The sequence below is a fragment of the Lolium perenne genome, chromosome 2 (genome assembly GCF_019359855.2).
Source record: "Lolium perenne isolate Kyuss_39 chromosome 2, Kyuss_2.0, whole genome shotgun sequence".
Taxonomy (NCBI): domain Eukaryota; kingdom Viridiplantae; phylum Streptophyta; class Magnoliopsida; order Poales; family Poaceae; genus Lolium; species Lolium perenne.
The window spans coordinates 72,078,395-72,104,021 of NC_067245.2; the positions used below are offsets into that span (position 1 = coordinate 72,078,395).

The 25,627-nt window shown below is 46.3% G+C and overlaps 1 protein-coding gene and 1 long non-coding RNA gene across 5 annotated transcripts; one reads left to right on the forward strand and one right to left on the reverse strand.

Moving 5' to 3' along the window:
* Positions 1-12,676: 12,676 nt before the first annotated feature.
* On the reverse strand, positions 12,677-19,402 carry LOC127332918 (subtilisin-like protease SBT1.8). The gene is made up of 2 exons (XM_051359244.1): positions 18,690-19,402; positions 12,677-14,496 (listed from the first exon to the last, which is right to left on the reverse strand). Exons 1-2 carry the CDS (start codon positions 19,354-19,356, stop codon positions 12,899-12,901), a joined length of 2,265 nt encoding a protein of 754 aa, XP_051215204.1. The 5' UTR covers positions 19,357-19,402; the 3' UTR covers positions 12,677-12,898.
* LOC127332919 (uncharacterized) lies at positions 14,494-18,315 on the forward strand. Of its 4 annotated transcripts, none has more exons than XR_007870772.1 (4): positions 14,494-15,372; positions 15,588-15,833; positions 15,971-17,757; positions 17,920-18,315. It is a non-coding gene; the product is annotated as an uncharacterized lncRNA (long non-coding RNA). The 4 variants fall into 4 exon arrangements; XR_007870771.1 differs by having other exon boundaries at positions 15,971-16,077; positions 16,497-18,315; XR_007870773.1 differs by having other exon boundaries at positions 15,643-15,833; positions 15,971-18,315.
* Positions 19,403-25,627: the final 6,225 nt, after the last annotated feature.

Consider the following 25,627-nt stretch of genomic DNA (forward strand, 5'->3'; position numbering starts at 1 on the left):
TGCCTGGTTGAGAAAACTCCGCACCCCGCTGAGAATGCACCACCCCTTGATAATACTTGATACACACTTTCTGCGCCTAGCTGAAAGGCGTTAAAGAAAAGCGCTTATGGGAGACAACCCATGTTTTTACCTACAGTACTTTGTTTTTATTTTGTGTCTTGGAAGTTGTTTACTACTGTAGCAACCTCTCCTTATCTTAGTTTTGTGTTTTGTTGTGCCAAGTAAAGCCGTTGATAGAAAAGTAAGTACTAGATTTAGATTACTGCGCAGTTCCAGATTTCTTTGCTGTCACGAATCTGGGTCCACCTCCCTGTAGGTAGCTCAGAAAATTAAGCCAATTTACGTGCATGATCCTCAGATATGTACGCAATTTTCATTAAATTTGAGCATTTTCATTTGAGCAAGTCTGGTGCCATTTTAAAATTCGTCAATACGAACTGTTCTGTTTTGACAGATTCTGCCTTTTATTTCGCATTGCCTCTTTTGCTATGTTGGATGAATTTCTTTGATCCACTAATGTCCAGTAGCATTATGCAATGTCCAGAAGTGTTAAGAATGATTGTGTCACCTCTGAATATGTTAATTTATATTGTGCACTAACCCTCTAATGAGTTGTTTCGAGTTTGGTGTGGAGGAAGTTTTCAAGGATCAAGAGAGGAGTATGATGCAACATGATCAAGGAGAGTGAAAGCTCTAAGCTTGGGGATGCCCCGGTGGTTCACCCCTGCATATATCAAGAAGACTCAAGCGTCTAAGCTTGGGGATGCCCAAGGCATCCCCTTCTTTATCGACAACATTATCAGGTTCCTCCCCTGAAACTATATTTTTATTCCATCACATCTTATGTGCTTTTTCTTGGAGCGTCGGTTTGTTTTTGTTTTTTGTTTTGTTTGAATAAAATGGATCCTAGCATTCACTTTATGGGAGAGAGACACGCTCCGCTGTAGCATATGGACAAGTATGTCCTTGGTTTCTACTCATACTATTCATGGCGAAGTTTCTCCTTCGTTAAATTGTTATATGGTTGGAATTGGAAAATGATACATGTAGTAATTGCTATTAATGTCTTGGGTAATGTGATACTTGGCAATTGTTGTGCTCATGATTAAGCTCTTGCATCATATGCTTTGCACCCATTAATGAAGAAATACATAGAGCATGCTAAAATTTGGTTTGCATATTTGGTTTCTCTAAGGTCTAGATAATTTCTAGTATTGAGTTTGAACAATAAGGAAGACGGTGTAGAGTCTTATAATGTTTTCAATATGTCTTTTATGTGAGTTTTGCTGCACCGGTTCATCCTTGTGTTTGTTTCAAATAAGCCTTGCTAGCCTAAACCTTGTATCGAGAGGGAATACTTCTCATGCATCCAAATACTTGAGCCAACCACTATGCCATTTGTGTCCACCATACCTACCTACTACATGGTATTTTCCGCCATTCCAAAGTAAATTGCTTGAGTGCTACCTTTAAAATTCCATCATTCACCTTTGCAATATATAGCTCATGGGACAAATAGCTTAAAAACTATTGTGGTATTGAATATGTAATTATGTACTTTATCTCTTATTAAGTTGCTTGTTGTGCGATAACCATGTTCACTGGGGACGCCATCAACTATTCATTGTTGAATTTCATGTGAGTTGCTATGCATGTTCATCTTGTCTGAAGTAAGGGCGATCTACACTGAGTTGAATGGTTTGAGCATGCATATTGTTAGAGAAGAACATTGGGCCGCTAACTAAAGCCATGATCCATGGTGGAAGTTTCAGTTTTGGACAAACATCCTCAAATCTCTAATGAGAAAAGAATTAATCGTTGTTGAATGCTTAAAGCATTAAAAGAGGAGTCCATTATCTGTTGTCTATGTTGTCCCGGTATGGATGTCTAAGTTGAGAATAATCAAAAGCGAGAAATCCAAATGCGAGCTTTCTCCTTAGACCTTTGTACAAAGTGACATAGAGGTACCCCTTTGTGATACTTGGTTAAAGCATATGTATTGCGGTGATAATCCAGGTAGTCCAAGCTAATTAGGACAAGGTGCGGGCACTATTAGTACACTATGCATGAGGCTCGCAACTTATAAGATATAATTTACATGATGCATATGCTTTATTACTACCGTTGACAAAATTGTTTCATGTTTTCAAAATCAAAGCTCTAGCACAAATATAGCAATCGATGCTTTTCCTCTATGGAGGACCATTCTTTTACTTTCAATGTTGAGTCAGTTCACCTATTTCTCTCCACCTCAAGAAGCAAACACTTGTGTGAACTGTGCATTGATTCCTACATAGTTGCTTATTGCACTTATTATATTACTCTATGTTGACAATATCCATGAGATATACATGTTACAAGTTGAAAGCAACCGCTGAAACTTAATCTTCTTTTGTGTTGCTTCAATGCCTTTACTTTGAATTATTGCTTTATGAGTTAACTCTTATGCAAGACTTATTGATGCTTGTCTTGAAGTGCTATTCATGAAAAGTCTTTGCTATATGATTCACTTGTTTACTCATGTCATATACATTGTTTTGATCGCTGCATTCACTACATATGCTTTACAAATAGTATGATCAAGATTATGATGGCATGTCACTCCGTAAATTATCTCGTGTTATCATTTTACTCGCTCGGACGAGCAGAACTAAGCTTGGGGATGCTGATACGTCTCCGACGTATCGATAATTTCTTATGTTCCATGCCACATTATTGATGTTATCTACATGTTTTATGCACACTTTATGTCATATTCGTGCATTTTCTGGAACTAACCTATTAACAAGATGCCGAAGTGCCGCTTGTTTGTTTTCTGCTATTTTTGGTTTCAGAAATCCTAGTAAGGAAATATTCTCGGAATTGGACGAAATCAAAGCCCAGGGGCCTATTTTTCCACGAAGCTTCCAGAAGTCCGAAGACGAAACGAAGAGGGGCCACGGGGTGGCCAAACCCTAGGGCAGCACGGCCCCACCCCTGGCCGCGCCGGCCTGTGGTTTGGGCCCCCCGTGCCGCCTCTTGACTTGCCCTTCCGCCTACTTAAAGCCTCCGTGATGAAACCCCCAGTACCGAGAGCCACGATACGGAAAAACTTCCAGAGACGCCGCCAACGCCGATCCCATCTCGGGGGATCCAGGAGATCGCCTCCGGCACCCTGCCGGAGAGGGGAATCATCTCCCGGAGGACTCTACGCCGCCATGGTCGCCTCCGGTGTGATGTGTGAGTAGTCTACCCCTGGACTATGGGTCCATAGCAGTAGCTAGATGGTTGTCTTCTCCCCATTGTGCTATCATTGTCGGATCTTGTGAGCTGCCTAACATGATCAAGATCATCTATCTGTAATTCTATATGTTGCGTTTGTTGGGATCCGATGAATAGAGAATACTTGTTATGTTGATTATCAAAGTTATATCTATGTGTTGTTTATGATCTTGCATGCTCTCCGTTACTAGTAGATGCTCTGGCCAAGTAGATGCTTGTAACTCCAAGAGGGAGTATTTATGCTCGATAGTGGGTTCATGCCTACATTGACACCTGGGACAGTGACAGAAAGTTCTAAGGTTGTGTTGTGCTGTTGCCACTAGGGATAAAACATTGATGCTATGTCTAAGGATGTAGTTGTTGATTACATTACGCACCATACTTAATGCAATTGTCTGTTGCTTTGCAACTTAATACTGGAAGGGGTTGGGATGATAACCTGAAGGTGGACTTTTTAGGCATAGATGCAGTTGGATGGCGGTCTATGTACTTTGTCGTAATGCCCAATTAAATCTCACTATAATCATCATGATATGTATGTGCATGGTCATGCTCTCTTTATTTGTCAATTGCCCAACTGTAGTTTGTTCACCCAACATGCTGTTTGTCTTATGGGAGAGACACCTCTAGTGAACTGTGGACCCCGGTCCAATTCTCTTTACTGAAATACAATCCCATCGCAATACTTGTTCTACTGTTTTCTGCAAACAATCATCTTCCACACAATACGGTTAATCCTTTGTTACAGCAAGCCGGTGAGATTGACAACCTCACTGTTTCGTTGGGGCAAAGTACTTTGGTTGTGTTGTGCAGGTTCCACGTTGGCGCCGGAATCCCTGGTGTTGCGCCGCACTACATCCCGCCGCCATCAACCTTCAACGTGCTTCTTGGCTCCTCCTGGTTCGATAAACCTTGGTTTCTTTCTGAGGGAAAACTTGCTGCTGTGCGCATCATACCTTCCTCTTGGGGTTCCCAACGAACGTGTGAGTTACACGCCATGAATAGGTCAGGTGGCACGCCCTTGCACCAGCATCGGACGTGCGTACCAGAGGCTTTGCGGGCCGTCGCTCGGAGGGACCAGGGCCAGCCGCAGCCCTAAGTTGTTCCCGGCTCTACTGTGTTGCCCGTCGCTGCTCGCCAGTGGGTTTCTGACGTCAACACATTCAGGCACGCCCGGTGGGACACACTTCTACATCAACCACATCGCCATCTACATCTGAGATGGCGGACGGCACGCCAGTCACGTACGAGGATCTGACCGACGAGCTCAAGAAGAAGTATGACGAGGTCAAAGCTATCCTCGAGGCCGATCTCATCGGCTCTTTTCACAGAACCCGTTCACATGGCATCAGGTGGAAAGGGTTCTCGCCTGACGGTGTGCTCGATGGAATAGACCTATCCGCCCCATCGGAAGAACGCACCAGGTCCCTGCGTCAGGAGATCAACTACATGGTGGCTCACTCGCTGCACCGCCACTCTGAGAACCTGGTGAACACTTTGGAGCGTGTCGCTCTCCGGGTGATCCAGGAGATCATGAGGCACCAGTACTCTCCGTCAGGACAAGCTCTCGGGACACACCAGGGAGAGATGCCACCCCAGTCCCGTCCACCGCTGCCATTAGCGTGGGCAGCACCAGAAGTGCCGAATTCACCGGCATTCGTCGTCTACAAGATCGGTGGTGACCCTAGTGACTGCCAGTTCTTGCAGGAGGCGCCTAAGGAGATCCCTCACGGGTACATGTGCACATACGTGCCAGACTGCGGTAACTGGGCACTCACAAACCGGGCCGCAACATCAGGGACTTCTGGGAAAGCAGGAGGAATGTCAGCGGCAGATCTCGAGAAGCAGACGTGGCTAGCTAAATATGCCACTCCGACGAACCTCCAGAGCTCAGCTCCTGCAGTTGGCTCAGAGCTGGAAAAGCAAGCATGGTTGGCTAAGTACGCCACCCCGGCGAATCTTCAGAGTTCAACTCCTACAGCCAGCACCGCGGATCAAATCAGTACCATACTAAGAGACCAGTTCGGCATGGTGCCGAAAAGGAGGGCAATCGGCTATTCCAAGCCGTACCCCGATGAGTACGAGTTGATCCCGCTACCACCCAAATATCGGCTCCCTGATTTCTCCAAATTCAGTGGATCAGATGGTTCCAGCTCCATCGAGCATGTGAGCCGATATTTGGCACAGCTAGGAACGGCCTCAGTGTCGGATCCACTACGCGTGAGGTTCTTCGCACAGTCCCTCACGGGATCGGCTTTCGGGTGGTACACCTCGTTGCCACCAGACTCGATCCGGACTTGGAAGCAGTTGGAAGAACAGTTCCACATGCAGTACCACTCAGAGGCTTCCGAGTCTGGCCTTGCCGATCTAGCACAAATACATCAGAAGCGTGGAGAAACTGTGGCAGAATACATCCAGTGCTTCAGGAATCTTAGGAACCGATGTTATTCGGTTCGTGTGACTGAAAAGGAAGCAGTCGAGTTGGCAGTGGCGGGCCTTGCATCGCCACTCAAGGACATGGCCTCCCAAGCAGAATACCCTTCACTGGCGCACATGGTTCAGAAACTATCGGCATATGAACAGCGCCACCCGGACTTGTACCAGGATAAATTCAAGCGTGCAGTAGTCCTGGTCGAGGCAGATGAAGATGAAGGCTCTGTGGGAGATCAAGAGGTAGCAGTGGCTGAATGGACTCGGGGGGCAACCCCCGTGTCCTGCAAATGGGTGAAGCCACCAGGTCCGCCCAGAGGGTTTGATTTTGACGTGACCAAAACTGAGCAAATCTTCGACCTCCTACTCAAGGAGAAGCAGTTGAAGATACCCGAAGGCCTCAAAATCCCCACGGTACAGGAGCTGAACGGAAAGCCATACTGCAAATGGCATAACTCGGTCTCCCATGCCACCAACGACTGCAGGGTGTGGTGTCAGCAGATCCAAATGGCGATAGAACAAGGACGACTGATTTTCAACCAGTACGCCATGAAGGTCGACACCCACCCCTTCCCCGCCGTTAACATGGTGGAGTGCACTTACCCCGAAGGTTGCCAGCCAGGATCCTCGTTCAGCATCAACATGGTAGGACTTGGACACCACGCTGGCAAGGATGGAGACGAGGGCAGCTGTTCTCGTAGCAAGGACACAGAGGAGGCCGCTCCACGCGATCGGCTCCGTCACGATGGCAAGCGCTACGTCACAGAGGGAGAAGTGAAGAACATAAGATATCAGCGACCCCTCTCTGATCACCTCCTCAACAAGTATGTGAGTCAGTATGACCAACACCGACGATCCAGCGATGATGATGAAAGAGATCGTCTGGCTAGAGAAGCCAGAAGACATCATCGGCATGATCGCGATGAGGAGGAGTACGAGCGCTGCGCCAAGGAAAAGTCAAGGGAGCGAGACGACGAGGATAGGCACTGGGACTGTCCCTTCTTCAGACACTGCTGGGATTCAGGAATGAGCCGATTGCCTACAATCGGCAATTGCCCAGAATGTAACCAGAAGAAGAAGGAGGCAGCTAACGTGTCCGTGTTTCAACGCTTAGGGCCTCTCCCGCCTCGGAACAAGCACGCTGAGTCCCCTCGAGTAGAAGATCTCGAGGATGTGGAAGACAATGAAGAAGAAGAAGACAGGTACCACCGGCCAAGGTGGTGCCCTGATGGACTCAGCCGTTCCCAGAAACGTAGGGTTCAGCGATTGCGCGGCTTGGAGGAAGCCGAAAGGTTATACCTGCACACGCTAAGGAAGGCGCGACCTGATCTGGCCGCGAAAATTCAGCGAACCCTGGATGCAGAGGGTCGACCACAAAAAATGGAGTGGCGCCCCAAGCAAAGGAAAGCCGATGATGAAACATCGGCTGGCACAAACATGGTGCTCATCCTCCCAACGGAGTTTAGTGCTCAAGGATTAAACGATGCACTCAAGGTGGACGACGGCGAGCGCATCGACATGACAAAGGATGAGGTTAGGCTGGTCTTATCCATTGACCTGACCATGTAGCTGGAGCAAACCAATGAGCAAACGTGGCGAGGCTGATCCTTGTGATCGGCCCCAAAAAATCTATGAAGGGAAGTTACAAAACCTTCATTGAGCGCTTCGATCAATATGGAGGCCGATTCCAGCAATCGGCCAAAATTATCTTCACCACATGTTCTGCCTGTGTTCAACATTGATCTACTGGGCAGCGGTCTACGTCGGCTGATGAGTTAGGAAAAATCAACATTGGTCCTACCGGAGCCGACGTGCAAATACGATGCCTTGGCTAAACTACAGAGCCGATATCTGCAGTCACCTGACAGATTCGGCCCGGGGGGCATATAATCAGATGAACATGTGCAGATGGGCATGTGTGCAGTAAAATGTTAGGGGCCGATAGAAAAAATCAGCCAGTAAAAAAAAATCAGCATCACGATACTCAGCCGATGCACAGACATCGACTTTAGAATAAAAAGAGGTACAGCTGACATAAGCAGAAGCCCGATGGAGCAGTTGTTGAGTTACAAGGAGAGGCTCTACTGGATAAATTCCTTCTCAAGACTTCCAACTCCTTCTGCAAGCCTTCAAGTTCAGCAGTGCCAGTGCAAGCATGCAGATCAGGTTAAGGGTGAGTCCAACAAAGGGAGCATACCTATCCTAGGAGCATGAGCACAGCCGATGACGAATCAAGCGGCTATGGCGTTTTGCCTGGCATGGCCCAAGGTGGCGGCTTGATCGATGTCACTTTCAGAGGTTGTTACGTCCGGAGTCTTGGAGGGCATCAGAAATTCAAAAAACATCCTCATCGGAAGTTGCATTAGTCTGCCAAAGATGATGAGCCGATCTGACCAGCAAGGCGCAAAGGATTGAACTAGGAGGAGTTGGGAAGCCATTATATTTGAGGCTTCTTAGTTCAAGAAACAGATTTGCTGATCTTTCCGAAGCTTTTCAGTGCGACGGCTCTTCCGGAAATCAAGAAGCTCGGGGGGCAGCTCGCCCTGAAATATCTTTGCTCTGGAGAGCCGATCTTGTTGGAATCGGCTGGCTCTGCATTATAACTTGGAAGCCGATGGCGACACATTTGGCTAATTCATGACTATTCTCGCCTTAGATAAGGCTCGGGGGGCACTCGCCCGAAAGGTTCTTGGCTTTGGGAGCCGATTTTGTTGGAATCAGCTGGCTCTACATCGCAACTGTTTCTGAAGAGTGATGCTTTTGTTACAGAGTTATCAGTTTCAGCATCCAAGCTGATTCAGCAACAGTTCCAGGGCTCTTTTAAAGACGCATGTTCAAGGCCAAACCGCCGGCCTGCTGCGATCGGCGGTACCAAGTGCTATCGTCATCAGCAGAGCTGGCTAACTTGGAGGGATGACTGAATTGGCCTGTTCCGCAGATTATCGTGAAGGACTGATGCGTTGCCATCAGTCATGGAGCATTGTTTAGGCTAACAGTCGACAAAGTCAGAAGAGGAAAAATCGGCTACATCAGCATAAAGGACATCGGCAAAATCAAAGGAAGTTTTTCATTGATAATAAAATTTCTTACAAAGAAGCCGATTGTTCAACAAAAGCAGGAGAGCCGATTACTACTGCTAATCCTATGCTAGTAGGTCCCTACTCTAAGGGCTGTTGTTGTCTTCGCCGTCGCTGGGGTAGCTGCCGTCATTGCTGCTGTCAACGAGTCCCTCGGTGCTGCTACTGTAACCTTCAGCGGAGGCTTCTTCCTCGTCATCACCATCGTCCTCATCTGACCAGGCCCAGCCATGGATGCGCTTTGGCGGCGGTTCGTCGGAGGAGGTGTCGTCCTCCTGTTCCTTCTTCGTGCCGGAGGAGATGTCTTCATCATCCTCTGTTTCTTCTTTGGTGACGGAGGTGAATTTACCCCGGAAGGGAGGGTCGTCGTCGACGCTTTCCGCCTCCAGTGCTCCGTCAATCAGGAACCGGAGGTCGTCCTCCCCGTCAGTTAGAGGCATGGCCCCATCTGACCAGGCGAGGTCCTCGGGTCGGCCCTCTGGCACGAAATCGAAGTCCCACTCCCGCGCGTCCCAATGCTTGGGAGCGCGCCTGTTGTACGCCTCCATCTGGTTGTGCTCTGGGATCGATTCGCTTGAGGAAGAGGATTGGAGAGAAGCGGAAGAGGAGGAAGAGGACGACATGGCTATAGAAGGAGAGGGTTTTCTGGCTGACAGCTAATTTGGAGCAGGGGGATGAAGAGGTGAACTGTTCGATGCTGTAAATAAAGGGGATAGAATAGAGATTTATTGCTCGAGCAGTTCCCGAGGAGGTGGGGCCAAAATTGTCGAATCGTGCAGAGAAGTTGAGAAGGCAAGTCATCATGATGAAGAATACTGCGACGGTTCTGCCCTGCCACGACATGACCCTTCGGAGGAAAAACAGAGTGGTTTTGAAATTATCATTACCAAAACCAGGGGGGCATGTGTTATCACCAGATTTTGACCAAATCAGGAGATGGGCCGTAAGGGAGAGGGGCTTGGAAGATTACACATGGAAGATCTCTGAAGCGGCCTTGCACGAAGAGTTTGGGCTAAATTGCCCGTGTATCTTAATATAGTAGATCGCATCTTAGATTAAAAGATAGAGTTTGACCCGTGCACGGTTAGGTGCACGCCTGAATTAGAAAGTCCCTTGGACTATAAATATGTATCTAGGGTTTATGAAATAAACAACAACCAATGTTCAACCACAAATCAATCTCGGCGCATCGCCAACTCCTTCGTCTCGAGGGTTTCTACCGGTAAGCATCATGCTGCCTAGATCGCATCTTGCGATCTAGGCAGCATAAGCTTATTTCGTTGTTCATGCGTTGCTCGTACTGAAGCCTTTTTGATGGCGAGCAACGTAGTTATCTTAGATGTGTTAGGGTTAGCATTGTTCTTCGTATCATATGTTGTCGTAGTGCAACCCTTACGCATCTAGCCGCCCTTACACCTATCTCAGGTGTAGGAGCGGCACCCCGCTTGATCTTTATTTAGTAGATCCGATCCGTTACGGTTGCTCCTTGTTCTTCAAGGATTAGTTTAGTATCTGCAATAGTTAGGCCTTACAAAGGGTTGGAGGATCCAGCGGCACGTAGGGTGTCGTTTGCTAGTCCTAGACAGGATGTTCCGGGGATCAACCTCGTGTTGGTTTTTAGGCCTTGTCTAGAATCGGCCTACGATCACCGTGCGTGGCCGCGAGGCCCAATCGTGAGTAGGATGATCCGATTATGCGGTGAAAACCCCAAATCGTCGTAGATCGTTTTAGCTTTATCTTGATCAAGCAGGACCACCATATATTCGTGCACCTCGTACGAATCATGGGTGGATCGGCTCCTTGAGCCGATTCACAGGACAACCTGAGAGCCGATCGAGGCTCGTATTTAATGTTTACGTGTATGCCATGCAGGAAACTAAGCGAGGCATCTCCATCACCTTCCTGACCATGTATAGGTCAGGTGGCACGCCCTTGCACCAGCATCGGACGTGCGTACCAGAGGCTTTGCGGGCCGTCGCTCGGAGGGACCAGGGCCAGCCGCAGCCCTAAGTTGTTCCCGGCTCTACTGTGTTGCCCGTCGCTGCTCGCCAGTGGGTTTCTTACGTCAACAATTAAAGCTAAAGGGGTTTGCTTTCACCACATTGCTCCATGTGCATGCACATAATATTAATGAGAGAACACATCGTTGAAAAAAAGTATCACTCCAATAAGGAAACATAGCAGAGGAATGAGCTAGTAGGGCTAAATCATTTTTAACAATGTGTCTATGCTTTCTTTGAGGTGGAGATGTAGACATGATAGTGAAGATGATTGAGGTGTCTTGGTGATGCCACGCGGTGTACTCTGGGTTGTAGACAATGCGAGGGGCCTTGGGATCCTCAGCGACCCTCGGGTTGTCGACCTTCGCCGGCGGACAGGGAAGCTGCCATCCACAAAGCCAAGAAGAAGATGACTTCGGAAGACTGGGACTACCTCAGCACACCAATACCGATAGTTGTCGTTGTTGAGCCTGACGATGATGAGTGGAGCGAAGCTGAAGGGCCTAGCTGAGGTTGATGACGACGAGCTTGCGTCGAAGGAGAGCTTGGGATTGGTCAGGCTTGACATGGAGGTGGACGTGGCGTCGCTCATGGCCGGCAAGGTCGCCATCAAGGGAGCTGTGGTGGGTAGATGCGATGTGGGTTTTACCAGGCCGATTGTGGCCCTGATACCATAATAAGGAATGCGTATTTGTAGGGGTAGAGAATGTGCTTCCAAGGTCACGTCAGTATTTATATGCATCGATGTATACAAAACTTACAGCTTACAACCGACATACAAGATCTCAATTAGATCCTATCTTTTCTAGTTTTTTTTTTGCAAAACACAGAATAAACACAGACGCTCATATACACGTACATACACTCACTTCTTTGAACCCAGACACGCACACCCTATCTCTATAAACACCTCATAAAAACTAGCTACCATACATTACAACATGGTGTTTATCACTTTTGTCACACGGGCTTAGTCTTCGCTGCTCCCGGGTATGTCGGACAGATTCCTCCACTCCTTAATTGCATCAAAGTACCGAACCGCTATGTAGAGGTTTGATGAAATTTGCGATTTGTGACGCCTGGACCATTCTCTAGTGGCAGCTCTTCTAATATAGTTCTCAATGTGTGGTTCAGTCTTGTGGCAATAGACATTTTGCCTGGTACCTCTGGACAATCTGTTCTTGGTTAGCTGTACAATGTTAGGGATTTGGTACCACTGATTCTCGCTATCTGAAGATCATATCCTTCGGCAGTTGATTTTTGGTAGTTAGCAGAACTGGGGGTGGTCTGATATAGGTACAGCTAGGGCTCTGCATTCAGACAGGACGAAGAGCTGGCTCCAAGCCACGTTGACAGGGTGCAAAATTGTGGGATTTTTTTTTTGTTTTACTACTCCAAGCATATCACGGATTGCAGACATCCATGTTGATGTCTCCAATCAAAATTCACGGTCCATCAAAAAACATTGTAAGCATCCTCATATGATCAAAGAAAACTGTTCTGTCTGCTCGGTCATTAGGGTCATAAGTAGTACAGTATTGTTTAAGTGGAAGGCCGTGCCATCAGCCGATTATTGACTTTCAGTAGGAACTTCATGTTTAGTGATCTAGGCTATCAAGTAAAAAAAAAAATGGGTTATGGCTATCGGTGTACCAGCCGAGGCCCCTTCCGAACGGTGGAAGACAAAGCTGGATATATCTTTTGGCAGGAACTGTGATGCTTTAAACTGCGAAAATTTCTTCAAGTTTTGTTTGTCCTGCAGGCATAGGATATTTATATTTGGTCTAGCATCTTTGATAGTTTTGAAAAGATTCCATGGCATTTACCTCATTTAATTACATTGTTATAGGTAGAGGAAAAGAACATGCAGATGCAGATGATCGAAAGTATGCACATGCAACAATGGGAGAAACAACGGTGAACTTAGACAAGCACATACCAACTGATCGGTGTTACAGGGTTTGACGAGAATTAACAAAGACGCTTAGCTAACTGCTGGTCCGTAGCGCCACCATAGGTGTGCAATACCAGCTTTGTAGGAAAGTAAAGTGCAGGTGATGAAAGGGAAGAAGAGAGCCCTGAACTAGAACACCGATCGATCATCTAGATTTCAGTGTGCTCAGCCATCCATCAACTCTGCCAGTTGAAGGCTACGGGGCTCCTAACCTGATGATGATTCTTGTTACTCCAGATGATGTGGCCAAAGTCCCAGGCCCCGGCCGGCTTGACGTCACTCCTGAACTCCACGGTGTAGCTCAGCTTCTCCTTCTTGTGCCTGAATTCCAGCGTCCTGGGCGTGACGGCCACAGTGACGCCTTCAGGCGCCGCGAACTCCGCCGTGTAGGTCTCAGGATCCTCTGACACCTTGGTCAGCGTCCGCGTCAGTGTGCGGACGCGGCTGCCAGCCCTGAAGGTCACCACCATTGACGGGTGGTTCAGGTTTGCAACGCCGCCGAGGAGCGTCGTCGGGCAGCTGGTCGTCTCGGGGACGAACCGGCGCACCTGATTCACCGTGTAGTTGAGGCTACAGAGGAAGCCGATGTAGTCCTGCGTGCCGGCGTCGTACACCAACCCCGGGTCCATCGCGAGCGCCGGGAGGACGAACCCGGCACCGGCCACTAGAGGAGTAGCGTACGTGGCGCCACGGCCGTCCTTGCCGACGCCGTTGTCGAGGATCGGCTTGCCGAAGTTGTCGAGCGTTGTGGCGGTCGTCATGATCGCTGACCGCACCATGGCCGGGGTCCAGTCGCCGTGCCTCTTCTTGATCAGCGCCGCGACGCCTGCGACGTGCGGGCAAGCCATGGACGTGCCCGAGACGATGTTGTACTCCGACTCACCGGACCAAGCGGCCAGGATGTTCACACCCGGCGCGACGACGTCCGGCTTCAAGATCTCGGGCACAAACTTGCTGGGGCCACGCGAGGAGAACCCCGCCACCATCGGCGCCCGGTTCTGGCCCGTGACCGTGTCGCAGGAGAAACTGAAGGAAGCCACCGGGTAGGGCACCGACGAGATGTAGGCGAACAGCTTCTTTCCCGCGGCGTAGCCGAGGACGAGGCCGGGGAGCGTGAAGGGTTCAGCCACGACGGCGTCCCTAAACCATTCATGATCGTCCACCGAGACATCCCCTGGTGGACCATGGATGATAGACATGCCCCTCCACCTCCAGGCATTCTTCGAGCACACCATCATCTTACCCATGACCTTCTCGGGCTTCAGGTCATCCATGCCGCAGGGGCTGCTCACGAGCGGCACGGCGCTCGTCAGCGCCGCCCGCGCCTTCAAGGTGTACAGGGACTGCCCGGTGAGGACATCCCCGTTCCCGAGCAGGAGCTTCGCCGGAAACACCCGGTCAGTGGTGGCGGCGCCGACGGTGGTCATCCACGGCGCGACGTTGACGACGCTCGATGCATTCGGTCCACTGTTGCCGCCCGCGAGGACGACGAAGACACCTCTGCGCTGCGCACCGAACGTGGCGATGGCGACAACGTCTTCGTGCAAGGGGGATGCGGGGCCCCCGAGCGACAGAGACAGAACGTCGACGCCGTCGCTCACCGCGGCGTCGATGGCCGCGGCGATGCTCGACGCTCGACAGATGAACCCAGCACACGCCTTGTAGATCGCCACCCGTGCTCTGGGCGCCACGCCCCAAGCGGTGCCGCGCGAAAACCCGGATAGGCTGGCGCCACGTACCTTGGATCCGGCGGCGGTACCGGACACGTGGGTCACTACCCCACGTCCCATGATTCGCGGCATTTTGGTTCCGGCGTTTTAGCCAACTGCCGGTAATAATTGTTTTGCACGGCAGTTTATAAACTAGTGCCGCTAATGGTCCAGTAATTACCGGCGATTTGGTACAGTGCCACTAAATTTTGATGGTCAACGGCAGTTATAATTGGTGCCGATAATAGTGCGCTGGCGATCTGGAGAAGTGCCGCTAAAAGTTTGATGCGAAAGTGCCGGGGAAAGCTGATGCGCACCCGACTGTTTTGCACATAAGCCCATTTAGATTATATTAATTAATCTGCAGTCCATGTGAAAAAAAATCCGCAGTCCCAACTTGTACACAACCACCCATTCCATTAGAGCTGTTCCGCGTGCGCAGCTCTATCTCTCCTGGCGGCGGCGGCCTCGTCCATCCCCAGTCCCCACGGGGTCCCGCCGGCCCCCTCAACCCCGTCTGCCACCACCGACCGCGAGATTGAAGGGAAGCGGCGTGTCAGCCCGCCGCCATCGCTGGTCCTCCGCCCGCCGACCGCGAGGGAAGGAAGGCGGCGTACCCGCCCGCCCGCCCACCACCACCGCGGGTCCTCAGCTGGCCGCATAATGATCGCCGCCCCCATCCTCTGCGCCACCTCTCCGTCGTCTTCCGGCCGCGTGTGGTTGGGGCGGCCACGGGTGGAAACCGGGAGAAGGGAGCCCCCTTGTCGCGGTCCTCCGCCACCTCGCGGATCGGCCCCTTCGCAGCTTCGGCCATGGTGGCAGCAATACCTTGGCCCCTCGGGAGAAACTGCTCGATGGGGCCCACTCGATGGACGCTGATCACCGGGGTAGGCGCCCGCGCGGCCACATCTTCGACGAGCCATGATGTTTGAGGAATTGAGGTGCGTGGCCTTCTCCCCATGGACCAGCTATGTTTAATCTACCTTCTACAGCCAAGTGTGTGGAACTGACTTCAATTGTGGTATCTGGATAATTGGTGTCCAGTATGTGTTTGTGATATTGCCTATGCCGGTGATATTGCCTATGTGTTTGTGATATGGCTCTGTTAAATTATTTAGGTAACCAGTTAGGCTTTTCTTCTGAATTTCCTTTTTAGAAGGGCATGTTTGGAGTTCGGACACAAGGGTAAAAGTATTGCTTTTGCGTCCCAGAAATATTGATCTATTTGCCTTGACGAGAGGATGTCACGGGGCAGATCCTTCAATTTGTGCGTCTGCCATCTATCTTTGGACAGTTCCTGATGTGACACAAGCACTACAGAACACTGAATCTACATTTCTTGAATTACGATGGTATCATGACAAATGAGACTGAGTGATCGCCACCAAAGACAACATTCGCTGTAAGTTGGTCCATCCATGAGTCTATAGGTTACTGAATATAATGCTGATGGACTCCACTTGGACTATTGCTTGATTTGCAGTGTCATTTCTCACAAGGCAGAAATATTCAGTAAGCTAATTTCTACAAACTTTACAGGATGAGGTGATGTTTATATATGAGAAAAAGCCTTGAGAGCTGCTGAGAGAGGCCCTGTCGTGAATTGCTGACCGGCTGTTGAGCATGACTCTGAAAAATCTTCAGAGGTATATCCCTTCTTTCGTTCCTACCATCTACATTTTAAAGAGCTTAGATTCAGACATTGTTTGTCCCATTCACATCAGGACACCTCCATAAGGGAGTCTGTGGTGATTACATTTGATTGTCTATAAGACATTCCAATTAGTAAAAGGCAAGTTAGTACCTACATATAAATGAATTCAGCTGGGTAACCCATTGTCCATAAGTTGTTTATTACCCTGAAGAAAAAGTTAACATGTTCTGTTAGATATCAAGATTGTTATGGCTAGAAAATTTGAAGTGGTCACTGAGATTTAAACTAGATAATTTTATATAGCACATTGTTTCCCTTTATATTTATGATCTTGCAAAACAGTGTATCCTATAATTCTATTTCCATTCCCGCACCATGAATGTTGTAAAGTGACCATGTTTATGCTCCCAGATTGTTAGTGGGACTGTTATTTTCATGGAGTAAAATGACAAAATACATTAAGGCCATGGTGCCCATGGAGTTCTCTTCATCTACGACTAGATCTATTACAAGCAATGTAGGTAATTTGGTGTGCAAATTAGTCATCACCCTTGATACCTTTTTTACCAACTCATAGCATTTTGTATATATTTTATTATGTACATCCTGCATAGATATCGAGCACAGCAGAGATCCTTAGAACCATTACAACAGAATTGTTCATTCCACACTTTCATTGCTTATGAAAACTAATGGTGCAAACCATGTTATTGTTGCTTCTTCCTATGATAAATTTTGGTCACAAGGATACTTGTATATTTACCTCGAATCTGTGATAGATGATTGATGTAAGCTGCCACTGGAATAGGAATGCAATAAAAGGTCCAGAATTATGTTCTTCTTAATACTTCTGATGTTCACTCATGATTTAATGTTTCTCTCTTGAGACGACAAACCACTTTTGTGGAAAAGAAACTCCATTCGTTGCTAAGGACCAAATCATACATATCAGATCCATTTACTCGCTGGAAAGAAATGGACAAGGGGATCAGTTTACACGTAATAGGAAGTACTTGTGCTAGGAAGTAGTACGTGATCTAAATCTCCGATTGCCAGGATAGCTATTAGTAAAAAAAAGGTTATTGCTGACAAAGAAAATTGCATGTGCCTATATGTTTTTAGCTCAAAATCATACTTGAGATAAATTGATGTTGCTGTCTGATTTAGCATATCCTGTATCAGACAATGCCTTTTGCTTTGATTGCGCTTTTTTGGAAGTGGTTACACATTCAAAGATTTGTTCACTATAGATATTATTTGTTTAAATGTAGTTTTATAAGTTTATATACCAAGAACTGAATTTACCTTACCGAGCCAAGGCACTGACTTCTCATATGCATATATGTGTGCCATAGATGTCAGGTAACACCCGTGAGTGAATTCATCTCATCCTCAATGCCTTCTATTCTCTACCAAGAGGTAATTAATGCTTTGCTTCCACGATCTGATGAAAGTCTGGATGAAGGTGCTCTATTTTGTGTGCTTTAGTCACATGGGATTCCTACATGATCACCATGGGCACTGTCCTGAGGTTGGTTGGAGCAACAAGATCTTATGTTGCCACTAACTTCTATTGCAATTCTTTGTGTACCTGACTTCATGAGACTAATGTGAAAATCAGCTCTCAGCCAGAGAACACTTTTTTTCCAGCAGTACGAGCTCCCAGGAGATAGTTAAGTTCATGATTTTTTTTCAGATTCGTGGTCATTGTTGATTTATTATGGTTAGTGGTCATCTGAGAATAGGGAGGGGCATGCCTTCCACAACTGTCTGTAGTCCAGATTACAAGTAGGATATGTGCATGCTTGATGATTCTGATCCTTCTCTTCTTCAGGTGAAATGCAGTTGAGGTCGAAGAATGCCGTTGGAGAGACCAGAGGTTGCCGTGGTGGTGCTTGCCGGAGATCATGGCGAGATGCTCTGCTGGGAGAGGAGACCTCGCCGGCGAGGTTGGGGACGAGCTGCTGGTTAAAGATCATGTAATGATTTTGTAATTTAGATGCTACTTGCAAATGTTGGTTCCATATCCTATAATTTAGATGCCTGGCTACAATTTTAATGCATGATCAGGTTACTGTGTTTGATTAAAATACCAGGCAATATGATAACTGCATATATTTGTGCAAGTACTATGATTATTGCTTTGTTTTGAATAGTGCATGTAAACATAATCAAAGGCATTGTTGAAAACAGCCTTCAAATGTAATATAAGGCATCATTGAAAAGTGTAGTCAATTTTTTTTATGGCATCTTGAAAAGTGCCACCAAAAAGATTCAATGGCATTTTTAAAAGTGCCAGTAAAAAGATTTCGTGACATTTTTTGAAAGTGCCGGCAAAAAGATTCTATGGCATTTTTGGAAAGTGCCATCAAAAAGATTTCATGGCATCTTTCAAAAGTGCCGGCAATACTAACTAGCGGCATTTTTGGAAATGCCTTAAAATACAATTAGTGGCACTTTTTTAAAAATGCCGGCAAAGACCTACCTCGACTGGAATAAACGCAGCACTTTTTTTTGTGCCTTGAAAAATCTTTACCGGCACTTTTGGTGCCTTTGCCGGCACTTTTTTGTGCCGGCAATCTGGGTACCTGACGCAGTGGGTGCCGTGGCCGACCTTGTCCCTTGGAGTGAGGGCGCCGCCGTGCTCCGCGATGAAGGCCTTGGCACCCACCAGCTTGTTGTTGCACAAGCTGGCGTTGAAGCCCTCGGCGTCCACGCACTTGCCCTTCCAGCTGGACCGGACGGGGCCGAGCCCACTGTCGTTGAAGCTGGCGCGCTCCGGCCAGATGCCGGTGTCGACGAAGCCGATGACTATGCCGTCGCCGAACTCCGACTCCGGCCAAGCGCCGAGCTCCTCGTGGAGGCCGATGAAGCCCGGCGATCTCGTCGTCTTCGTGAAGTAGGGCGCGTCCTCGTAGACGCCGGACACGCCAGGGTTGCTCGACATGCGCCGGGACTCTTCCTCCGTGAGGCGCACAGCGAACCCGTGCATCACCGTGCCGTAGGTGTGCAGGAGGCGACTGGAGGAGTTCATGGCGGCACGGGGCGAGTGAGTGGCCACCATGGAACTGTACCACCGCTCGAGGGTGGCGAACTGGGACGGCTTGGCCAGGTGGTTGGTCTGGATGATGTAGGTGTGGGAGCTCGAAGAACGAGGCTTCTGCTCGGCAGTGGCATCCTTAGGCTTCTGGATGGTGGATGAGTGCGTGGGCTGAGCAAGGAGGAGAACTAGCAAAGTGCAGTGCAAGAGGACTGAGAGTGTGGAAGCCATTGTTGGTGCTTGTGTCGTGTGTGAGCTTGTGGTGGAGGAATGAATGTGTATGTCAGTGTGTGGTTATGCGTTTTATAGAGAGCTTGACCGGGCTGGGTTGGCAAACTTGTGACGCCGCTCTACCGTAGTGTGGTCAAGAATTTGCTGAGAGAACAAATTTGAGATCTCAACAAATTTTCATAAGACCTCTGTTCGACTTGGGCTGATCCTTTCTTTGTCACATCTAGTAGTACTTTTTGTTTTTGGACAACATAGGATTCTTGCTTACAAGGTAGACTACCCCAGTTTCATACTACGTATTTTTGTGATTCGTACTCCCTTTCCTTATTTAGGGGGCACCCTCATTTTTTGAGGTCCAAGTTTAAGCAATAATTTGACCAACGAAACATGGTTATACGTCACAAACGTATACCATTGAATTCGTACTCAAATAAAAAAAATTAATGGTATAATTTATATAGCAAGTGACACATGCATTATCGGTTAAATTGTTTGTTAAAGTTAATACAAGCAAAGCAAAACGATTGCGCTACATGCATGGGGCCGGAGGGAGTATGAAACACGACTTGCTAGGAGATATTGTCGTGGTTAATAATGGTGTTTTTTCATAGCAAATTGAAGTATTCTCAGTTGCTTCATGGGAAACGTACTCTGCTGATTGGTCATTACTTCGGTCATGCTAATTACTGAAACTTCCACTCCATTATTTGCTTGCATTGACATATTTTGCTATCATCTATTTCATCTTGAGTACAGAAGCAATATGTGGCGTCTTTCCAGCATTGTTCACAGCTAGTGGAATCTAACTGCGACACTGAAATAAAAATTATTGAGAACTTGTTTTGGTTTCGCCTGGAAATCAGTTTGCCGTTTATGTGTGCAGCAAGTAGGACAAAGGCACGTGGATATTGAAAACAAACAAAACGTAACAGAACGCCACAAATGAAGAAGGGATGAAACGGCCTCCAGTATCCTTCTTTTCTTTTCTTAAAACACAAATAAACTGGCATTGTCCCCTACCTACATGTCTCTGATGAGAGAGATACACTAATTAAAGACCGACACTAAACATGCAAGCGCATAAATTTTCAGTTAGCATTCTAGTTTTGTATAAGGCACGAAACCAACGAAAATAGGGTATAAACCTGGGTACCAGTGCACCTGGTTTCAAATCTTTTGAAAACTGTTATTTAAATGTTTTAGAAAATTTTGAAATAATTCACGCGCTTATACGTCACCTTGATACTTACCCGTGCACATCTTCAAGGAAAAAACTATCATATGTGACCTACACAAAAAAGCAAAAAACTAAACTTTATTATACTGTGACTAGTGTAGCGTACTTCTTATACTGTGAACAATCCAAGTTGTTCTTTTTGTGTAGGTTACATACTTTTATATTTTTGGTTCAAAAATTACATGCTCACACCTAAATACATTATCTACACACAAGATTTAAGCCGCATTTTTATAATTATTTTTAGTATTTTTTTCAAAATTTTATTTTTTAAAACAGGTGTTGGCGCACCCGAAAGCCAAAAATCTGCGTCCACGAAATCTGTCAAAGAGTTCTACTCTATTCTGCCGTATTTGGCTATGGGTTTTGTACAGATCTCGTGATCGGTTGGGCAACTTCTGATGCCACTCTACTTTACTGTTGTGCTGTCAAGAGTTTTACATCATGCAATCTTTATGGCATTGGGTAAGAGGGAGCATGCTAGAAAAGCTTAAAGATTTTCTCAGTTTGATTACTACTTTTTTTGACAAACGGAACACTGTTACGAAATTCCTATTTACATGTGGATGTCCATAATCTCTATGTCATGAAAGCTACAGCCCCTATGGCATTAGTAGTGTTAACTCACTTTCATAAATTCATGCAACTCATACCCAATCGTTTCATTGTGGTGAACATCGTTCATATCCTTTTTTAAATGGTAGGTTATTATTCTTACCAGTCTTTATTTGTGTGCAGTATTATTAGTGTGATTTATATTTTACATTGTGTATATTGTATCTCTATGTCAAATCTTGCCAAACTCGATTTTGTGGCTTTGGACGTCACCGGCAAGAACTACTTGCCATGGATACTACATGCTGAAATTCACTCGAATGCCAATGGGCTTGGTGAAACAATCAAAGAAGGAACTAATGAATCTAGCCAAAATAAAGCCAAGGACATGATCTTTATCCGCCGCCACCTCCACAAAGGTTTAAAGGCTGAATACCTTACAGGTAAAGATTCACTTGTTCTTTGGAACAATTTGAAACAGAGACATGATCACCAGAAAACATTGATCCTCCCTAAAGCTCATTATGATTAGTTGAACCTAAGCCTGTAAGATTATAAAAGTGTTTCTAAATACAATTCAGCTATGTTTAGAATCACTCCACAACTATTATTATGTGGATAGAAAGTCAATGATGAGGAAATGTTAGAGAAAAGATAAACATAAATGAAGCACTGTAGTTCCCAAAGTCTCAACGAAATTTGTTGAGTTTTAAAGATATCTACCGAAATGGGAATCACATTCAGGCAATTGTCCTGCGCCTTTTTGCGACATCTGCGAATCCATCCATCATGCTACACATGCTTGCCATTTTCTGAATGCACCAAAACCATCTGCAATTCTCCATGGATATGCCAATGAGGCACTCATGTTTTTTGAATTGCAATGTGGTACATTTAAGCCCAAGGTAGAAAGTCCAAAATTGGCCAATGTGACAGTGGATGGGGATGTGTTGACTATACCAGAGATTATTGAGCAGCTAAAGAAGATTGTACCATCTGAAAAGTTTGTTTGGGAAGTCTTTCATCTAAAAGATAATGTTTTTCGAGTTAAGTTTCCTAGTAAATTGGAGGTTCAAAGATTGAAGAATTTTGGCACATACATATGTACGGATAGAGAGTCTTCTTTGTCTTTTGACATATGGTCATCATTGGAGGAGCCTTCGTATATGCTTTCTGAAGTCTGGGTGCGGGTCTCAGGGTTGCCATCGGATATTAGGACGGACTACTTATCTTTATGGGGAGTAGGAACTTTGTTTGGTAAGACACTTGATATTGATATGGCCTATACTCGCAAAAATAAAGAGCTTAGAATCAAGATTGGATGTCTTGACCATAGGCTCATCCCAGCAGTTAGTGACATGTTCATCAGAAGGGGTTTCTTTAAGCTTCGTTTTGAGGTGGAATTTGAGGAGCAATCTAAAGAAGTTAACATGATGGATGCAAACAATGGTGCTGATGGTAATGATGGCGCAAATCAGGGTGATGAGAAGCATGAGGGAGGTCATGATATGGAGACTGACAAAAAAGGAAATTACATGGAAAATTTATCCAAGAATGATGAACAAGAGGATTCTCATATGCATAATGGGGTTGAAGGAATGCAAGAGCAATTGGGCAATTTAGATGCAATACAAATTGGAACACTGCATGTGAAACTTGATTCTACAGGTATTTGTTCCGATGTAAAAAATTTGAACCAATATGATCACTTGTGCAACTCTATATCTCATGCTGTTTTTGCTCCACTAAATGACGAATTGCGCGCGACTTTTAATGTAGATTTCATGCAAAAGGAATGTTCTTCGGACTCTGATGTAACCGGTGACTGCCAGTCTGCTATTGGGTAGCAGCTGGCCACCGATCCTTCGGGATCCGTCGCTGTCGGTCCGGCACAGCGGCATGCGACCAATGACGGGGCGCTGCAGCAGGTTGTACGTCAGCGTCCACAGGTTCTGCCGGACTCCAGTGGTCCCCTGGCACCGTCCTCGCATGCTGTGCGCGGGAGCCACGCTGCCTCGGTCGGCCATGTGCGGACGGTCAAGAGCAGGAGCAGTAGCGAGGGGGGATCTTCTGCGCCGTTGGCGGTGCGCCGGGCTGTACCACCTGGTTCTCCTCTGCCGCACAAGATCAATTGCATGGGGACAAGGGGAGAATCACCAGTTTTTGGGATCGGTGCCAATGATTGGCCACCGATTGGCACTGCTGTACCTGCTGTGATGTTTGGGGGATTGGCTATGCATCTTAATTCTACAGACAAGAGTATGTTAGTTATTCCTATGGATGAAAAAGATAATTATGTAGTTGATATGGGAAAAGTTCATATAAATAGTACTGATAATTCTTCTTACTCTTTATATGATGATGATGATTCTGATGTTGTAGGGTCGGTTTTGGAGCCCAAATTGGTTAATTCATTGGAAAAGACTAATGAAGGGCCTACAAATAAGGGGTCGGTGTCTACAATGGGGGAGACTAGCAACATTAGTTTCCAGGGCAGGATGGGGATTGACTAATCTCCAGGGACTGATGGTAAGCTTTCGGTTTTTCCTCATATTACACCATCTCCTACAAAACCTGCTGTTTCCTTGTCTCTAATAGAATGTTCCGATGATAATATGTTAGTTCGCCATACTATGGAAGAGGTTATTGCATTTGGGGGTATTCCTAAACCCTCGTGTGTGAGGACTAGTCAGAGATTGGGGAGCCATGTTGATGTGGACATGCCCCAGATGGAGAAGGCGATGTTAAATGCACGTTTGAGAGATGTTTCTCCTTGTGCAGGAAGTCTTCATCTCCTAAGTTTTCTATTGTTAATATGTCGAAATCTGAAATCATGCATAAAGCCAATAGGTTGGGTATTTCCTTAGGAAAATCACAAGGGGAGATTCTAAATTCTATTAGAGGAATTAAGATGCTAGAAGAAGAGCGAATTTTAACAATTTTACAAAAAAATGTAGAAGAGAATGTGAATAGAGAGGAGGATCCTTCAACTCTGGTAATGTCTAAGGTTTCTACCTTATGTGAAGATTTGATTGAGGATGATGGCATCCCACTGGATTTGGATGATCATTTGGAACATCTAGATCCAGTAGTCAAGAAAAAGAAAACTAGGGTGAGAAAAACTTATGATACAAATAATATTCGCAAAAGTACTAGAAAAACAACAAAAAACAATTTTCCTAATGCAGCATCTAAAAGGAATGAATTGGAATCCTGGAGGTTTTGGGGATACCGCTAAGCATTTGTTTGTTAAAGAAGCAATTAGAGAACATAAATAAGATTTTGTAGCCTTATTGGAGACTGGAAGATCTAATTTCTCTATTCCTTTTTTAAATCAACTTGCGGCGGGATACAGTTACACTTGGTTTTGTTTACCACATCATGGTCGGTCTGGAGGTATTTTAGTTGGAATAAATTCAGACACTCTTGAGGTGATAAAGGTGAGCACTGGGGACTTCTGTGTAAAACTCCATGTTAAGTGTAAAAGAGATGGTTTTGAATGGATTCTAGTGCCAGTCTATGGGGCTGCCCAAGATGCACATAAAGCAGAATTCTTGGCCGAATTAGTGAGAATATGTGAGTCAGAAACATTACCTATGTTGGTAGTTGGTGATTTCAATATTATCCGAAAGCCGGAGGAAAAAATAATAATAATTTCAGAGCGCGTTGGCCTTTTGTGTTTAATGCGATTATTGAACATTTGAACTTGCGTGAAATTGCTCTTTCGGGGAGACAGTTCACGTGGGCGAGTCGTCGAGAGGAACCAACGTATGAGAAGCTAGACAGAGTCCTAGCTTCCATTTCTTGGGAACAAAAATTTCCCCTTGTCATTGTTCGTGCATTGACAAGGGCGGACTCGGACCATACATCGATTCTTATTGATTCAGGAGTGAAGGCTCACTTGGGCAATAAGCCGAAATTTTCCTTTGAGTTGCATTGGTTGCGACAAGAAGGTTTTATTGAGATGATTGAAAAAGAATGGAATTTAGTGACGGTGGGTTTGGATCCGATGGAGGTATGGTTGAATAAACTTAGGCATGTAAGAAAATTTCTTAGAGGATGGGCGAAAAATCAAAGCGGGCAGTACAAAAAAGAGAAGGATAGGTTACTGGGGATAATAGATTTTTTGGATGTGAAAGCTGAAACAAATATCTTGTCACTGTCGGAAAGGACAGTTTTAAAAAAGGCAAATGATAATCTAAATAAATTAAGGAGAGAAGAGGAGTCTAAATGGGCCCAAAGAGCGAAAGTGAAACACATCCAAGAGGGAGGAAATAATACAAGGTATTTTCATTTTATTGCAAATGGGAAACATCGCAAAAAGAAAATATTCCAGTTATAACAACAAGAAGGAACCATTGTTGGGGAAGACAATTTGCAGGTCTATATTACAGAATTTTATAAGAAACTATTTGGGGCACCGGTTCCGAATAATATCTCCTTGGCTGAAGAAGATGTGCAGGACATTCCTCAGATATC